Source organism: Melanaphis sacchari, unplaced genomic scaffold (assembly GCF_002803265.2).
Source record: "Melanaphis sacchari strain LSU unplaced genomic scaffold, SCAv2.0 Contig10_pilon_pilon, whole genome shotgun sequence".
NCBI classification, from domain to species: Eukaryota; Metazoa; Arthropoda; class Insecta; order Hemiptera; family Aphididae; genus Melanaphis; species Melanaphis sacchari.
The window spans coordinates 3,614,659-3,635,447 of NW_020270420.1; the positions used below are offsets into that span (position 1 = coordinate 3,614,659).

General features: G+C 23.6%; 1 protein-coding gene across 1 annotated transcript in view; it reads left to right on the forward strand.

Moving 5' to 3' along the window:
• The window catches only part of LOC112603590 (neurotrimin-like), a 150,511-nt gene that overhangs the window by 91,642 nt on the left and 38,080 nt on the right, over positions 1-20,789 (forward strand). The window contains exon 4 of the mRNA XM_025352238.1: positions 14,057-14,215. Within this exon, the coding sequence (XP_025208023.1) occupies positions 14,057-14,215 (159 nt within the window). The remainder of the gene's footprint in view (positions 1-14,056; positions 14,216-20,789) is intronic.

Here is a 20,789-nt window from a genome sequence, read left to right on the forward strand (position 1 = left end):
TTTTATCTCCAATTTAACAATTATTCAAAATATTATTTCTGAAATTTTAAATAGATTTTATTTTTTTTTTAAATGATAAATATTGATAAATTATAAACGTTACTCGAATAAGTAAAAACAAGAACGTTTTTCCGCAGAATTCTTAGAAATCTTTGGGGACTTCTGGGAATATCGAAAAAAACCACAAGACTTAAAAAATATATTTTAATCATTATACGATTACATACCATTTGTATTTTAATAAATTACAATAAAATTATAATCGGAAAACAAATGAATTTGATTTTAATTTTAATTAATCAAAAATTAATGATATATAAAAATGTAAATAATGCTTATTTTGCACGTGTATTTTTCATTGGAATGTTAAAATGTAAAACTATTTATAATAATTTACTTAACTTATTAATTATAATCAAATAGTTTTAAATTAACTATGCTGGGTATGATTGTATGAAAACATACAATCAATAAACTATTTTTTATTTTGAATAATCAATTATTCAAAATATCTACTTAAGTTAAATAGGTGAATTATGTAAATTATGTAAGTTATAGGTATTTATTGTATATGCATTTCCTTAAAATTCAATTATCCAGATAATTTTTTGAATTAAAGAAAATTGAAAAAAGTTTTATTTCTAAAATGAAATATAGAAACGTTATAGCTAATAACCAATTAGAGATGAGAACCTGAGACAATCTATCACATCGTTAATTAATTTGTGTACGAAAACTATATTAAAACATTACCTACTTACATATAGATAAATAATAATTGAACCAGAAATTTAATTTTGGGCCGTACCTTTCTCTTCAATATACGCCATTAAATACATCATATTATTAATATTAAAATCGTATTATTCAAGATCCAATACTTGGTTTTTTTTTTAAATTGTTCACCTATCAATTTAAAATTTGGATTTAACGTTAATAATAGTTAATAATTAAATCGTATAAGATTGGAAAAATTCACATTTACTTGATTACTGACTAATATTTATTTTAGCACTGATTTTGTTGCAATGATATTATAAAAATTATTTTAAATTGTAACTGTTAATTTAAAATTATAAAATACCTATTAAAAATGACATAATATAAATATTTGGTTTAATTTGTTTGTGTTCTCGGAAATTTTCTGGATTGCCAATACCACTCGAGATAATCTTCAATATTTTAACATTTTAATAGTTAAAACCCCTCGATAATCTGATCTTTATACTTATTTGTATATCGTCTTACAATCAATTTTATTTATGTTTATACCAAAAATTACAGTGTACAATCTGAGAGTAGAGATTATAAATGGAAAACTGTTTCTTTGTTGTTATCTCTGTCACATTTTTTGCTGCGTATACAAAATTTATTTTGTATAATATTCGTCGTGATTGAATAATATTATTTTGTAGGAGAATTTTTGCACATTTAATATCAAAGAAAGAATTTACTCTTATTTAGATGTCATTATAATATTATGATAAGTTTTATATAACCTACGACATAACAATGTTCAATGTTTACGTTGTAAATAAACCATAAAGCCTCTGCAAACTATCCACTTAAAATAAAAAAAATAAACAACATATTATAGAGCCTTAAACATTATAAACTTAAGCTCACAGTAAATATTATAGATACTACTCATGAGAAATATAGCTTCTATAGCTAGTGAGTGATAAAGAAATATAAAACTTAGACGTTTTTGATTATAGTATCACTACAATTTATAGATTCTTGTTATTTAAAAAAAAGTGAAAGATAATAATAGTAAAAAAATTTTAGTTTACATAAAAATAGAAAAGGGATATTTTAATGAAATAAATAAAGAAAAATATTGAAGCTGTATAGTAAAAACAAGAACGGCTTTATAGAACTTTATTCAGAAGCCACTTTAGGAGCGTATAATAATATGTTTTATTAGATATTTTTTCTTATACAATTTAAAAAAATAAATAAACAATTTATTTAAGCCTCACTGAACTCTAAACATTCCATGAAGCCAATATAGAAATTTAATATCAAGGTTATAGTAAACAATATATCATTCATTATTTTATAATAAATTTAATGATTTAAAGAAATAAATTTAAAATTTGACATCTTAAAAAATAAATATAATATAATATTTGATTGAAATAAATAGATAAATCAACTAAAAAATTTGAACAAAAACTTTGTTAGTTATATAATAAATAGGTATTAATATTTTAACAGTTTAGTCGGAAAACATAAACTTGTTCATCGGACATAAAAGATTTTACGGCTGTTGATCTCATTTTAGTGCATTTTATAATTTACAGTATTTACACCAAACATAAAAATAGCTAGTAAACACTCTTTATAATGGTCTATTATGTTTGTATATACGATTTTGAATATTTCATCATAGATTGCCTTTATTCAAACAATAGAAAATTATATTTTTTTTAATTACACACGCATATGCGCTCTAAGCTTTACGGCTAGCTAAACAAAACATAGTATATGCAATTTGAACAAATGCGGTTTACAGTTTCACTGTTTCCCTGTGCAATTTTCTATTGATAAAATATCTTCATTTCCTAAAAACTCGAAAAATTAAGTTATACATAAGCAATTGCTTATATTATATGAATCGCTATTACTTTATTAATAAAATTGTGTTAAAAAATTAGAACAAAAACGTATTGAAATACTAGAAAGATTCCACCTTGAATTTAGTGTAAAATAATAAAAGTTATATTTTCAACACTTAGTATATAAATAAAACAGTAGTTTGGGACTTAGATAATAAGTTTGAGATCATAGTTTAGAATCTAATATTTAATCAAATTTGTGCACAATGTAGTATAAGCGTGTGTACACATTAACAAGTCAATATATTTATAATAATATCATACAATTATATAATAAAATATACATATTATGTATATTTGTGTGAACTGGTTTTAAATTAAGCACGGAAAATTGTGGTTAGTTTCAAAATCACTCATCTGATATTTAGTTTTTGTTTTTAGTGAAATTATAAAAAAATAAATATTGTTTATAGCTTGTATTGAATATTGAAACTTTACTCGTGTTTCAAATATCATGTACTTTATTCGTATTGAGTGAGTCAGCAAATGGTTTCTTCAAACTTAGTTAAATAATATTTTATTAGCTACATATCATGAGTTAAATGAACAAATGTAATTATTTTGTTTCATGAATATAACAGAATCATTATGTATAAACATAGAAAACAAGATGATATAATTCAGTGACTGCTAGGAGATATTAGTTAAATGCAAAATCTTAAACGGGGTCTGTTAAATGTTGAATATTATTTATTTCTCACTGATAGATGTCTGAAGTTTAAAATAAAATAAACTTAATATACAGTATATACATATATATATATATATATAATACCTATGGATATTATAATAAATATATACCTTTATAATACACATTTCAATTTCCATTTAATTTCGCATGGAAAGTCCTTTAAAAGTCTAAACTTTATAACGGCAAAGTCGCAAAGTAAAAAAAAAAATAAAATGAAAAAAAAAATCTCATTTGAAAGGGAAATCTGACGGTCTTTCTGAACGTATAATTCGATTATAATTCTGGTAAAATATAAAAAAAAGACACACAAAATATCCTACGTGGGTGTAGAAATATAATTTTATACAGATTGTTTTCTACATATATATTATATGATCGTTTATTACTTTATTAAAGATTTCGTGAGTTTGTTGGTAAAAAAATCGAATTTTATGAAAACCATCGGTTCTAATTATGTTATTCATAGAACGACATAAATATCAATCAATCGACGATGCAGAAAGATGAAAAAAAAATGGTCACAAAAATACAATGTTATGTTTATGATGTATAATAATTATATTATCCTTAAACATTTAAAGAGATTTTATTAATTCAAGTTTTCTGTTTGTTATTATTTATTTGCTATTGAGAGAGATTTTTTAGAAAACTTAATGTTATCATAATGTCAAGAAAAATATTGCAAAAATTAATTCCAGCTTTACTATGTCATTCTGGCAACACGGTAAAATGTAGCGCCTTGTCAACCTTCGACATATTATTCCTGTTTGACAAGCCATGGGTTTTTTTCGGGTTTATTGTCATTTCAAACATTTTAAGTCTTATTTTTTCGTAATATCAGCATTTTCTTCCACACTGAAATTAAATTATCTGTCCGTCTTGACAATCGATCGAACGTCACTAAGATATACTTATATAGTTTGAGCAGCTGTGAATTCTGAAATTGTGTCAATATTTACGTAACCATACGCTTACTTAACTTTTTTTAGTTTCAATAATAGTCATACAATTATAATAATTATTTATATATTAATTATGGAATGTTAATTAATTTTAATGAAAATATATAACTCGATGTATGTTTTTTAAATTTATTAGTTATATTTTTATTTTTTTAATGAGTAATTTTATCAAAATACTATTTTAAAATAAGAATAAGAAAAAATTCTAAAAAGTTGAGATTTAAAAAAAATGTTGTTTGGATAGTAAATCAAACATGAATTAGCTTACTTTTTATTGATTAGTTTTTAAGTTACTATAAAGGGAGTGTATTTAAATTATTAATGTATAAGATATTTGAAAATATACAATATTACTACCTAGCATGATTATAATATAACACAATTTTAACAACTAAAAACAAATAAAAGAAAAATAGATTTTAACTAGTTTTAAATAATCATAAAGAAAAAAAAAGATAAAAATTAAACAATATGTATAATAAAATAAATATAAATTAATTATTTTTTTTTTTTTTACTTACACAAATATATTTAATTATAAAACACTTTTAAAGGAAACAATGAAAAATTGGGTACCACTCTATTGTATAGTAGATGTTGAATGGGTCATTTTTAATAATAATTGTATATTATACAAGCTTATTAAACTTCAATTCAATCATATATCATTGTATAAGCAAAATGATTTTGAGCGAAAAATGGTCTGTCTACTTACGCGTATATCGCAGTAAGTATACATTTCATGATACATTTTTGATATTGCTATTATTTTAATATTATCATTACGATAGGTTGATTTAGTTTGCAAAAACATTGCATTTATTATATTATTAAATATAATACAACAAACCATATAAAATAAAATTTTTTTTTTTTTATGTTCAATTTTTTTAAAATTTCTATTAATAACAGTTTATTAGATACCTTGGACTAATTTTTCATAGTTTTGGTTTGAGTGAATTTTATTTTTATCAAAAATGAAAAAAAAAATTTTAGTCGTCATAAAAAATATACATTGTTATAAAATCAATATATTCATTGCTTTGCTAGTATGAAAATCAAAAATATAACTATTATTATTTATTCTTACAATTATTTATATAATCAGAGAAAATTTAAATTAATTTTCAAAAAAATTAGTTTAACGTATTATCGTTTAAAACAATGAACATAATTTCGTATATTTCATAACTTTAAGATTTTAATTTTTAAGCTTATTAGTTATTACAATGGGTACCTCCTTTGTTTTCTGTGAAGTAGTAAGCCTACATAATACATAATAATAAACCTATTATTGAAGTAAGGCATGTATAATTTATTTTAAAATAGTTTTTATCAAAGCTGTAGTGAGGTCCATCAGTGCTCCTGTTCATTTAATATATGTTTGCACCTTTTTAAATTTTTAACCCATCATTCCACAAAATTTTTCTTTGGTTTCAAATAATACCTTGGTGATTGTATATTAAATACATTTTTTTAAAACTATTATTGTTTTAAATATAGATATCAATAAATTTATGTTTTTACATTATTTGAATTTAAATTTGATCGATAAAAATAAAATCAACAAATCGGTAATCGTGAACTTTTTATTAGCTATACATATATTTTTATTTTACTCAAAATGTTATTATTAAAATCTAAATTTCATTTTATATTAATACTAGTAAATTTATTTAATTTTATATTTTGACAACAACAAGCATCTTACAGTAGAATATCTTCATGAATTTATGAAATATAAATGATTAAATATTGAAATATGAATAGGTAACCTCTACCAATAAATATGAATATATAGACGGGAGTATAATTTTGAATTCTATTTTTAACATTAACATGTATCTTATATTTAGTAATAATGCAGATCAATATTCAAAACTAATACTATCACTCGGTGTAATATTATAACGTCGTATGTTTTATATACCAAGCATTTTGTAATATTTGTATACCTACTAAATATAATCCTATATTGTACGAGTATAATATTGAACGATAATCTATTTTGAATAGCTTAAAATATTATCATATTCTTATTATTTATATTAATATACAGTAAACAATATAACTACATTGCACATATTCTAAATAAAATGTATATTATTTATATTAGAAATAATATAGCCATATTTTAATTTGGCTTTTATGCTCTTTTTTTTGCTTCACCACTGACCAAGGCCAGTCTTGCCAAGTTTTAACTGCGGTTCCATTGGGTAGTTTTTTAAAAGAAATTTAGTAGTAATTATTATTTATTACCATTGGTATAATTGCATCACACATTATTGACATTTAAATTAAATGTAATAAGAAAAATCAATAATTTTTTCCAGATAATTCGATATTTAATTTAATATGCTCTAAATGCCTATAATATGACTATTATAAATTTTAATACTACGTATGTTCATCTTTAATCATATTTAAAACCACATGTCACCGGTTTCAATTCATTGTAAGAGGTACAAAGTTATTATAATGATATTATTATATTATATCGTCTAACCGTTGTAAGATAATAATACACTTAAAAGATTACTACGGTTTTACTCAGTCTATAAATGTATAATATAACAAAATTACGTGCAGCAGTTCAACTTCAGTTTCGTTAATCTTAATACTAAGATAAATTAACATATTATTTAACTTAAAAGTAGTAACATAATTGTTTAAATGATATTATTTTTTCAATAGTTTAATTTTGAAATAAATTTAATTGTATTAAATAGTACGCGATGTTCATAATAAGAAGAACAAATCCAATAGAACACGAAAAATGTCGTTATTCATAGTTTTATATTATAAAAATGCATTACTATTTAATATCTACGAACAACGAAACGTAAGCTGCTGAACTTAAATTTTCTATTTTACGCAGTTGTAAGACTAAGAAAAGTAATACAGGTTTGGGATACGTTTAAACATTTGACATTGTATGTATTGTTTGCAATTTTTAAAGTAAGTTTAAAAAAAATGTGTAAATTTCACAGTAATATTTTCGTGTGTCTGTGTGTGTTTGATGTAATGCGTTATTCACTGTTTGATAATATATTTTATCGTTCTCAAATTGTTTTCCGCGGTGTAATATATCTACAAGCAAATGTAAATTTAATGTAAAACACTGGTTGTTCATTTGTGTTTACATCGAATTTCCAAATTACCATTAGGTACCTATTTTTTCAACGCGGGATAAATTCTAATAAAACGAATACATTTAAAATTCCATATCGAACAAGAATTCCACGTAGATCCGCTTTCGGAAAACGGAAATTAATATTCTAGAGAATCAAATAGATAGCACGTATTTTACACACCTGTCAAAGTTATCTACCCAAATCTAAATTCCTACGAGACTAAATTCCGAGGGTTTTACGAGACAAGTGTCCGACAATGGGATTACAATATAGACGATTTTCTGTTTACAGTTCAATAATATTTTTATGAACGACTTAGAATGTTACTTATCATCTACACGCATGCTACTATTTTATTATAAATTTATAACGTGTTATTATCTACATGATTACTTTTGTAAGATCATCAATAATTATTTATATTTGTATAATATTGAATAATAATTTATTAAATTAACTATCTTTATATTTTCCAAATCAATATTTTTTTTCAAACCTTTTTATAATAGACTTAATACGTATATAATTTGATAATGAATAAGATACATTTTTATTCGGAGTATCATAAATAGTGTCATATTTTTTTTTAACATTATCAAATGTTAATTTTAGAAGTAACAATTTTTTTTTATTTTAATGTTAAATTTATCGTATAAAAAAAAAAAAAAAAAAATGAGCCTTCATAAAATTCGTCATCATCATCAATTTTCTGTATTACCCGCACAACATAATATCCCGGTTGTCTGTTGGAGCGGGACCCATTTCGTCCAAAAATGACCGTACCCGTTTCGCCCAAATGCCCGTTTCGCCAAAATTTTGTAATTGTAAGATTTCTGTTTCACTCAGACTAGTTTATACCAATTTAAAATTAAGTTGGCAATGGTTCAGTCAAGTATTGTTTTACATTATACTTGAGTATCATTTAGCGTTACCAAGAAAACACCCCGAGGAGACTCACACGTATTCGTCGTAAGCATTATACTCGCTGTATTACATGACCATAATTTTAAGAGTAAATGTACTATCCTCAGAAATATAATTGTTTGTTAAATAATCACAGTATTTAATAACTCTATCGTTAGTTGGGCATTCTGATATCAAATCTCGTTTACTTTTTAAAAAAAACGGCCATATTGTTTATACAATTAGTGTGGTTAAATTCATATGTGAAATTTAAAGTGTCTAAGAATTAAATATATTTGTGACAAAATTAAAACCTTTGAGTACCTAACGCTAAATGATACTCAAGTATAATGTACAACAATACTTGACTGAACCATTGCCAACTTAATTTTAAATTGGTATAAACTAGTCTGGATGAAACATAAATCTTACAATTACAAAATTTGGGTAAAACGGGTACGGTCATTTTTGGGCGAAACGAGTCACGCCGGTATGTTGCATACCCAAGTTAATTTCATCCATATAAACTTGTATTTTATCTATTTTTTTTTGATAAATCTCATTATCTTTTTACATAAAATTAATAATAATCAATTTAAATTATCTATGTATGATTAAAATTATTTAAAAAAAAAATTATATACATATATATATATATTATATATTATATATGTATAGGTATATTCTTATTTTATATATTTATCACAGCAGTTCAATATAATTATTTAGGTTTTTTTTTTTATACTTGGATGTTATTAATTATTATTTATGTAATTTTGAAACCTTTTTCTTATTTTAAGCAGTATTTATAATCGTGTGATTATTACAATTTTCATGTTCTTTAATTTACTGTAGCATTGCCAAACATAGATTGTACGAGTACCTATGTATCTAAAAATATTACCGCACAGTCATAAACAAAATTAATTATGATTAAACTTGTAATTAATATAGATTAGTAATTGTATGATGCATCATAGCCAGACACTTAAATGCTTGATAAAAGTATTTTATAAAACTAATTTGTATACAGAAATTATATGATATGATATATAATATAACTGATATTAGATTATTGTATGAAACACCATTTAAAGTGTGATATCACATACTTTTATGAACAGAGAAATTTTCTTTAATAGCAATGTGATTTAGGTTGAGACAATAGTTCCAGGGATTTAACTGGGTTTAAGAGATCGATTGAGGTTGCTTAGTATATACTAACGCCAACTATAACATTTTAAAATGATGTTTTCAACTTTTATAAAGTAGGTACAATTTTCAAACTTTTAATTTTTGTAAAGAATAACTTAATACTTATTGTTCAATCTTGTGGTGCATTAAAAAAATATAAATATATAACTGTATATTGTATATAATATATTAAACTTATTGAATTAAAATATATTTTAAGAAATTTAAAGCTTGAGATAAAACTTATATTATGGTATAATGTAGTTTTAAACTCAAGATGCTTATTCAAGAATTAAAAGTTTTATTTTAGAAATGAAAATTGATTATTTTTCAATAATCTGTGTTGGAGTTCATTAGAATATAAGTGTTCAGTAGATTAACCACAAAATAATTGTTCAAATCAATTTATTTAATTTTCAATAAAAAACTTATCCCTTATATTTAAATTACCAAATCAAAAGTTTTAATTGTTTTATTGTTTTAAATATGGCACAAATGTCTATGAAATATATTTTATTATCTTTTAATATTCATTAAATATACATATTCAAATATTTGTTATTGTTTATGTTTTTCAATGAGTTAAAAATATCAAGAATGAAAAAATAACTAAAAAAATTATATTTTATAAACAATATTAATTCATATGTATTCAAAAAATATTATACAAAAGTAAAATATTCACAGTAATTTATATTTAAAAATATATACCTATAATTATTCTATTTCTTAATGAACTTTATTTTGTATGTAAATTACAGCTTATATTTTGTGTTATAATTTTATTTGTTTAAAAATTTGAAGATTACCGTTTTTGAGGATATTTGATTGAAAATGTCAACATGAAGTTTTACTTTATACAATTCAATTTACATAATTATTTACTGTTCTACGATAATAATTTTAAGATCAATTATTTATCATAATATTAATGTTGATTAGAATACTTATAGTATAAATTTGTTATTATTAAGTTGATTATTTTAAAAATAATTCTATATTTAAAGTAAAAAAGTACAAGTAAATAAATCCAAAACTAAATATTAAGAACAACACAAACACGCGATGATAATATTACAATCAAGTTCCCTAGGTGCTCATGTTCAACCCACTACAGTAGTAAACGGAACATTTTGTTACACATCGTATATAATATACATATGATGCTATCTAAAATTATATTATACAATATCCTAAAAGAATAAAATAACGTACTGAAAAGTTATTTTATAGGATCCGCAAAAACTGTCTGTGGATCGTGAGAGGGGCGGTAGGGAATGGAAAGACGTCGCCGAGCAAATAATATGACGACAATATTCGATCGTAAGCAGCGAACTATGTATGTATTGTATGTACATGAGGTAAAATTCACGATGAGGATATGATACGAGAGAGTATTATATTTATATACATATATAGTATATATATATATATATAAATCCATACACGCTAGATCACAAAAAAGATATCATTGTGTGTTCCATTGTCGTAGTTCCGAGCCGGAACATCGTGTAATACTATATTATGTGCAAAAAAACTTTTAGTGACCCGACCGACGAAAACGTCAACCAGCGTTTGAGTTTAGGGTTTTTTTTTTTTTTTATGCACACGTATATGTATATAAATTGTGTTTTGATTTTTTTCTTACGTCGTCGACCACTGTAACCCTTTTTCCAGCTTTTCCACGTCGCTGTCGTATCCGGATACTCCTCCTTCTAACCACGCATCCTCGAGGGCGATTCAAATCCGATTTCATATCACCACCGTATTTGTCCGTCGAAATATCTGTCGACGTAATACCGTGTATAGTGATGTTCATCCCTGACGCGTGCGAGTATGCACACGCATATCCGACGTCCAAAATCTCCCGCAGTCAGCACGGTCCTACGGAAACGACAAAAAATAAAGAATAAAAAACAAACACTCACACACACACATTATTATATACACATTCTCTGGTAACGATCCAACCCCGTGTACGAATGAACGAAATAACTGCAAGTCGTGATGGACGTTATAGAATTTTTTCACACCGTGTACAGGATATTCTCTGCAATCTGGAAAAAAAAATGTACAACGAAAACTGCCCATCACCTCGCTCACTCCTGCAATATATTGTCATAAGAGATAACAATACAAATCTGGATGTTCGACAGCCAGCCGATGGTTTTTTTTTTTATATAATACATAATATATTATATATATTTTTTATGTAGGACCTTCGTGAAGTGGAATGTTGTGTCATTCTCGGTGCGAACATCGATTGGTTATTAATTATTAATATAATACCGCCTAATGTTATTCGAAGTATTTTCCTTACATATTATATACTTATATATAACATTTTAGTCGGTTGAAAGTGTAGTCAAATATTTGGTAAAATTTCCTGGGAAGAATTACGCTTAAATCACTTTGCATACCTATACCAAAACCAGTTGCCATAAATTTGATTAGTCTCAATTTTACTTTATGTAGTTTGTATTTTGTTATAATTTCGTATTACTATATTACACATGAAATAATTCAAAATAAACAATAATTAGCTATGTAGAATAATATTGTGTATTTATGGTTTGTAAGCAACACGTGCAAATATAATATGCCATAGAAACAGGATTATTGGATCGCTTGGAATTTATAGGAATGCATTGCAATTACTATCTGTATTAAATGTAGTAAATCATAGCTTATTAGTATAATGTATACAAATAAATACAGATTATTTTTTAAATACCAAATTTTCTTTCATATTTTGTACATTTTCATAAATGATTATCGTGTATTATATGGAAAGAGGAAGGGCATAGCCCTTTCTTTAAAATGAAGCAGTCTCTCTAGCCACTTACTTCCTAGAGTAGGTTTATAATCACTGATTTAATACTCATACTGTTCTCTTCGTTGACTGTTTTCTTATATCTTATACTATCTTTATGTTAAAAAAAATAAAATTTAACAATTATAAAAAATATATTATGTAAAACAATTGTAATTTCATAATAACTGGTACGTATGGATAAAAATTCTGATTGGATTATAACTTATAATTGGTGATGATGATTATAATTTGTATTTATATTATTTTTTAATAGGTAAATTATCCATTAAAAAAAAAAATTATGTGCTATTTTTATCGTAGTGATTATACACAATTAAAATATATAAAAATTATCTAGTTAAAATTTTTAGTTTTTTATAATTTAGTTTGAAGTGTTCTAAGTACTTGAAATATTGTAAAGGGATTTAAATTTTATAACAATAAGACTTACATTATAAATATAATGGAAACACTCATAACTAAGTAAGTTTTTATAAAAAAAAAAAAAAATGCATAGTGTTGTACACATATAATAGGATACTAACAAGTTTCGTTAGGACTGAGCACTGATTCTCATCTGCATTACATATAACGTATTGTCAATTGGCTTACAGACTACAGTCTACAGATACGTATGAAATACATTCCCTACAACATCTTCAACTTTTTATAATATTTTTCTCTTACGAACTTGTCTCTTTAACATTCCAGACAGAATTTTAAACGATTTTTTTATTATAATATATAATAGATAGAAATTCACCAAAATTATTTGTAATTCTTGACTTAACAATTTTTATTTATTGATATTTAATAATTAATACCCATAAATACATTTTCAATAAAATATGTACAATTTTAAGTTGTATTATAATAATAAAATTTGAATTATTTTGTTTTCATAATCAATAATCACATACTATAACTCATTTCACAATAGATATTATACATTCGTATATAAATAGTTGATATATTGATAGTTTTATAAATACAATGTATTCATTTAAAGTAAATTTAAACTGATTTGAACTGAATTTTTATTTATTCATATAATAGAATTCTTGAAAAATAATCTATTGATATGAAGAAAAAGTGGACAGAAATTTGTTTCCTTTAAAACATTTTCATGTACAAGAGTCGGAGGTTTAAAATTATCCACGAGGGTCCAATAAGTTTAAATTAGTATATCCCTACAGTTACCTATATTTATTTTGTTTTATTTTGTAGAACTAAAAAGGATATTAATTTTTTTCTATTATCCATTATTAATACAAAACACATAATATATTATATCAGTATAATTTGTAATTTCTAACTGAAATAAAGCCATAATAAATATTGAAAAAGACAAATCCTTAATCATAATAATTTTCACATAATAAATTTAAATTAATATATTTCTTTTTCAAATATTTGCTTATTATAGTAAACAAAAATTATTTAATATTTTAAAGAACGCCAAAAATTTTTTTAAAAACTAAAATACAAATATATTATTTTAAAGGAATACAACTATCTCTAATCGAGATATCTATAATCATACCGTAACGAACTTTTTTCTTCATAATTAATCAACAACACAAATAAGTTATTGTATTATTTTAAATACCTTGATTTGAAGCTTTAACATTTGTTTAAATAAAAATTTGTACATTAAAACAACAATTTAAAAAATGGGGTAAATACAAATTTCTTGAAATAAAGTAAAGGAAACAATAATTTATTTTAACTTACAGTACCTCCGGATATATTGGACTACCCGACCAGCACCGACATGGTAGTGAGGGAAGGAGGTAATGTCTCAATGCAGTGTGCTGCTTCCGGATTTCCTAAGCCCAGTATTACTTGGAGAAGAGAAGGTGGCCTTTTGATATCTTTAAGCCCCAATACAGAAGGTGAGTCGTAATAAATATAACTATTCAATAAAAATTCATCTAATAAGTAATAACTAGAAATCATCAAATAAGCATGTAAATTACGAAAATGATTAAAAATATATATTAAAACCATTACGCTTTTTTTCAATTAATATACATTTTTTTTTTTTAACAATTTTAACAAGAAAAATAATTGTCAAAATAATTAAAAAATATGGTCAAAGAAAAAAATGTTCAGGTAGAAAAATGTTTTATAATCTATTTAGGTATATTCTGAAGTCCATTTTTAACATTAAAATATAATTTATTGTGATAACTGACTATTCTTAATTCATATTTATAAGACCAATAGGTAATGTTTGATAAATAAAATCGAACCATAATAAATTGGAAATCACAAAATTAGAGCTGATAGTAGTGGTAATAATAATACAAATACTTATGACAATTATAATCTGAAACGTATTTAATATTCGAAAATAAATTACTAAGAATAAAGAAATTTTAGTGAGTTATCAGATAAAAATTTAGCTATCAAATTATTATTAAGATTTTACCTTCACCATACGCATAACTTATAATTTATCTAAAAAATTTTTCTCAGTAAAATTATCAGCGTGCAAAAAAATGAAAACAATAATATATTATTTCGTTCTATTTCTTAATACTACAATAATTATTGTTAGATGTATGAACGCGGATTAAAATCGCTCAAAATTTAAGGCTCACGAGTTTTCTTGATATTGAAGTTTTCACATAAACACTATTCATTTTCAATGTAGCTAATTTACAGGTAATAAGCATATTATACATAGCATACTACATACTTAACTGGTTTTATTTAAAAAGTTTTTAATTATTCAGTCTAAAACTATGGTAAAATATTTCGTTAACATTAATAAAATAAAATTATAATATGTACAGCTTATAACTAATAGCGTTTAGTAAAAAAAATAATAAATTTTCAATAAAATTGTTTGAAACGTGAAAAAACTAAATATCAATAATTATAATAATAGTAATATAACTGTAACATTGATTATGTTTTTATGTTCATCAATAGAGCCACAGCAATAGCATACAATATGGTATTATAATATGACACATTTAGTTAATTAATGTGCATTATTTACTCTGAAGATTTTCGTAACACAATGTCTTCTTAAGTTGAACCGATCATTCTTTAACATATACGGGATTATAATATGCTGCATTCAAGTCGTCTCGTGATATAGTTTAATGAGACAATGGAAAGTACATCTTGGCGCGATTTCGCTTCGTGTAACAACGTTGAGCTTGTTACGAGCGCTGTTTCAACGTTTCAAACGCGCGTATACGTTCTTTCTTTATAGCCATATTTTCATAACAATATCAAGATAGTATGATGAGTATAATAATAGTAATAATAATACTCTTTAGTCTTGACTCTTGACTAATAACCGAAATAACGACATCAAAAGTTATATAGCTGTATTATAATATTATAGTTATGGCATCTGGATATCCCGCCATAGAATGGAAAAAAGGATACAAAATAATATAATAATAAGGTACCCAAAAGAAAACTGTCTGGAAAAAAGTTCAAAATTATTCGATTATCTAGCTACATATTTGTGCATCCACTGTAATATAACGAAACTAACAATTTAAATACCATAAAACTACACATTTTTTTACGGTTCTTGCAACAAATGATTTATTATTTTTATTATTTTTTTTTTTTTTTTCATAAAACAAAACGGAGTTTTTGGTCGATATTTTTACAGCACGCCTATACACGCGTGCATAAATAATGCATGGTATAAAAATTTGAAATTTAAGTTCTATAAAATATATCGATTCAGTATAAAATATGTCACCTAGATAAAAGTCGGTAATGGAAATTGTTCAACAGTTCTTTTGTCGTAATGTCACAGGTCACGAACTATATTTGTTGTTTTTATTATTATTATTATTATTATTTCATTTGTAGAACAAATCAGTGGGTGACGTAGATTTATCGGCAATGCCATCGTAGACTTACATGAGATTAATGGAACTTTGCTTGTATTACATTTTTAGCTTCGTGTTTACAGAATGAATGCCGTTACGACCGCGAGTCGATTTGGTTCGTGTAGTGTTAATAAATATTTAATATGTCGCGAGGAGTGCGTTTGACGGAATTACAATATCACGCTATACATATAATAATAATATTTTAATGTGCTATTTTAAACAGGTCGTATGTGATTAGTTTCGTATATATATATGTAACGACATGTACTGCAATATATTATGGTCTGAAATGCTTAAACGGAACACCACGAGTTAAATTATTTGTTTTGCATCCAAATTTGTTTATTCACTGCGAACGTATTTATTTAATCGTAGATTTTTATGTGAGAACTCTCCAAATTTGGTAGAAAGCTTTACAAAAACATTAAAATACCGTTCGATAATTGCTGTTTGAAGCAAAAACGTATTTAACATTTATAATTGTTATTTAAAAATTTAACACACTTAAGATATTACAATTTATAATAAATTGTATATATTTTCTTATTTTATTTATTTATTTTTTTTTTTATCAAGTTATAAAGCTTACTGAATTTGGAATTTAAATTAAAGTTTTTTCATCACTCGTTATTTGTTTTTTGTTTTTAATATTATTAAAATAATTATTTTTATAATCTGTTTACTATAAATTTAAATAAATAAAGAAACATTTAACATTTATTTAAATATTTCATTAAAGGTTAATAAAAAATAAAAAAATAAATAAATAAATAAATTATCAATTTTTGAGTGTTAAAGAATAAAAATAAAAATATATTTAATATTCTATGATTTTGTAACTTCGTCAACCGTATCTTTTAAATGCTTATCTAAATATCGCTTGTATTTTAAATAATAGTTATATCATAATTAAATTAAATTTTTGCCAAATATTGTAATTTTATCATAATTAATACTTAATACTAAACTTAGTAAAAATTAAGTAAAACTAATGCACAAAAATCTATTTAATAGACATGATGGTACAAACAACAAAATACTTAAACTCTAAAGTATATTGTATATACATATAAATAAATAAAACTGCTGATTTGATGTTTTGTTAGCACTAAAATATTATTATATAAAATTAATATTAAGAATGAGAAAAGTAAAAAACACTGCATAAACAAGAGAATAATCTATTTTGAAAAATGTTGATGGAGAAACATGATCATTTTTAGTTATTCTTTTTTTTTACCATGTTAGAAATCTATGTTTTTTACTATTGTTCATTTTTGCCTATGCAAAGTTCGATAGTCATTACAACAATTTATTATTTAATGTATTAGTTAGTATACTTTTAAATTACTTATTTTCCCACAATATTGTGAATAGTCCTAATTATTTTATCTTCCAGTTTAGGAATTCTGAGCTAAAGCTTATAAGTTTGATTTAATATTCGAATGTCAATAAAATTTAGATTTAAAAATTAAACAAAATGTTACTACTTTAATTTACAAGTTTTAAAATGTGATGAATATGCATAAATTATTTTTTTGATGGTATATTGCCACTGAGAAAATAATTTAATAATTTAGCACGTAAGATATTCATAAGTAAAAATGTATCTAAAGCATTGAACAAAAAATTTGAATATTATTGAAAAAATTATATTATTTATTAAAAATATAATAATGTAACATAATTAGTTATATTATAGCTTCTTATTTAAAAATTATATGTTGATTTGTTCAACTAGAATACATTTTATCGTGTGGTGTTTTAATTTAATAATATATTTATTTGTAAAAAAATGTATAAAATATTAACGGTCTGTTATAGTTATAAAAGATTACTTGAATAAAATGTATTAACTTCTTTGAATACTTTTTGAAACTCTTAATTCTAATGTATTCAACTTATTTAATTATTTTCAAATTAATACAGTAAAATTTAAGTAATTTTTATACAATGGACTATTAAAGCTGTATTATTTGCATACAACACTTTTAATTCAAGCACGATATTGGTTAAATAATATTTAATATAATTTCAAAATATATTTTTTTTAGTCTTTGTATCTCATTATTTTATAATCAATGATTATAAATATAACAGTTATAACATTATATAATACATACATACTATATACTTAATAGATAGAGTGACGATTTTTTAAGTACTTATGTATAATAATTAATAAATGTATAAAATAAATAAAAACATAAATATGAATAAGCTTAATAAATTAAACAAATATATATATATATATATATATATATAAAGATAATAATCACAAATTAAGCATAATATTATGTATTTATTGAAATATAAATATTTAAACAAACACTTCTATAGATATGTTAAGATTCGGAACAATGAAATAAATGTATAAAATCAATAAATTAAAATCAAAAAAACCAAAAAGAGTTCAAAAGATAAACGAGTGAAAATGATTTTTATATGATTGACCTATGTTAATTTAATATGCATGCACATTTCTGAAACACCTAAATAATTATTTTCTCGAGCATAAGCCTGGAATTATTGTAATGTCTTTGAAAGCTTTTAGAATTGAATAAACAAGGATTTATTTTAACGTTAAATTTGTTTTTAAAATGTAATGAGTGTTTTTTTTCTTATAAACAACATATTTCGACATTTTGTAGTTGATGGGTAACTTATTCCACACATAGAACACATTTTAGCTAATGCGTCACGTAAATACCTAGCGCTCAACTGCGTTAATTTAATTAGCGTTGACAGTCACGTTAGATACATCGTAGCGATTAACATCAGTTAATTTTTATATAAAACTATATCAGAGGAATTTCACATTTTAATACTTTTGAAATCCATAAATAGGTTGTGAATTCTTAGGGTTTAGTATTACAAAAGTTACGTTTTTCAATACAAATATCGTATAGATATAATTTGAAAATCTAAATTTAATTTTACGTCCATGTCTAAATGAACGAGATAAATATCTTAAAAATTTTATGAGAAAGTCTATTGATAAAAAACAATATTTCATTATTAAAAAAGAACCTAAATGTCTTCTAAAATAGGTCAATTACCGTTTTTGAGTTGACATATATTTTTATATAGGTACCATATTAAAAAATAGAATTATATTTTGTATACAATTGTATATACACTATATAAGTATATGAATTGTATATAATTCTCAATATATATTCATATATTATGTAAATATTATATTAATTTGTTAACATTACGATTATTATCTATTCAAAAAATGACAGTATTAATCATTATTAGACGTCATAGAATTTATAGTTGATAAAATGAACACCTCGTTAAACGTACAAAAAAAGCATATTACTATGCTTGGATTCGTACAATTTTATTACAGTTGTATCGAGTGCACACAATAAATGCATTGTTATTTTATTATATTATCACCTTCAGTCTTGTGGATGAAAATAGTTGTCGTTAAAAAATTGCACATAAAAACTACTCCTGGATAAATGCAAGTAACAGATACTCTACTATCGTTAAAAACGCAATCAGTGACAGCCGTTTGATAAGTTCAAGCCAAAAAAAAAAAAAAAAAAAATCACCTGCGTTCACAACAGATTATTGGGGTGGTGATAAATGTTATAGATATTGTATCATCGAATCAGGGGTTGGCAAGGAATATTTAGAGGAAATGTGTCGTGTAATCAAGTTTGAAGATAACTGGTCATCTAGAAAACGGATTAACAAGTTCCAAGTAATGTTTTATTTCAGGTAACCTTAGATTTAATTCAAACAACGTATATGATATTCACCCAGTTATATTTGTCGGCACTACTTAACTAACTATAAACTATGCTTCAAATCCATCTTCAAGACATACAATTCTCTCAACAATACCTTATACGTATTACTAAAATAATTAAAAGCTTTTTAAGGAAATTAAAATTCGCATACATTCATTATTGTAAATAATTACCAAAGTAATATATAGTTTTAAGATAAACAAATATAACCAATAAAATGACATTAAAAAAAAAAAAAAAAAAAATAAGCATTTTACCTTAGTATTTAACAAAAATTAATAATCACGAAATGTGAACTAATCTATACAATAAAAGAATCAAACCTTCATTTAAAGCATAAACTCATTTAATACAATATCTACTAACATAATATTATGTATTCTAGGTTATAAATTATATACAACTAATCATTCATAAGCTACTTTTCAACAAAAAATATTAAAAACCTTTGGAAATCAGTAAAGCAAAAAATTCAATAAAAATCCATAAATCCTCCAATAAGAAAGCTTGATGAAAATTTTGTTTTATCTGACTATAATAACGAATTAAATTATTTAAATATAAACTTTATAATATTTTAAAACCTTCAAGTTTATAATGAATACACTAATTTAAACATTAAATTACTCAAATACAATTTTTTCTTATACACATATACACATGGCCTCAATATAAATAATAATGACAAAATATTCAATCTTAAAAAAAATGAATTTATAAATTTAACCTAAGAAAAATAATAAACTCACCACCACACATACTTTTCAAATCACACGCTTCACATAGATATGCATCCAAAATTATCCAGGGACAATCAAAACATGAATACA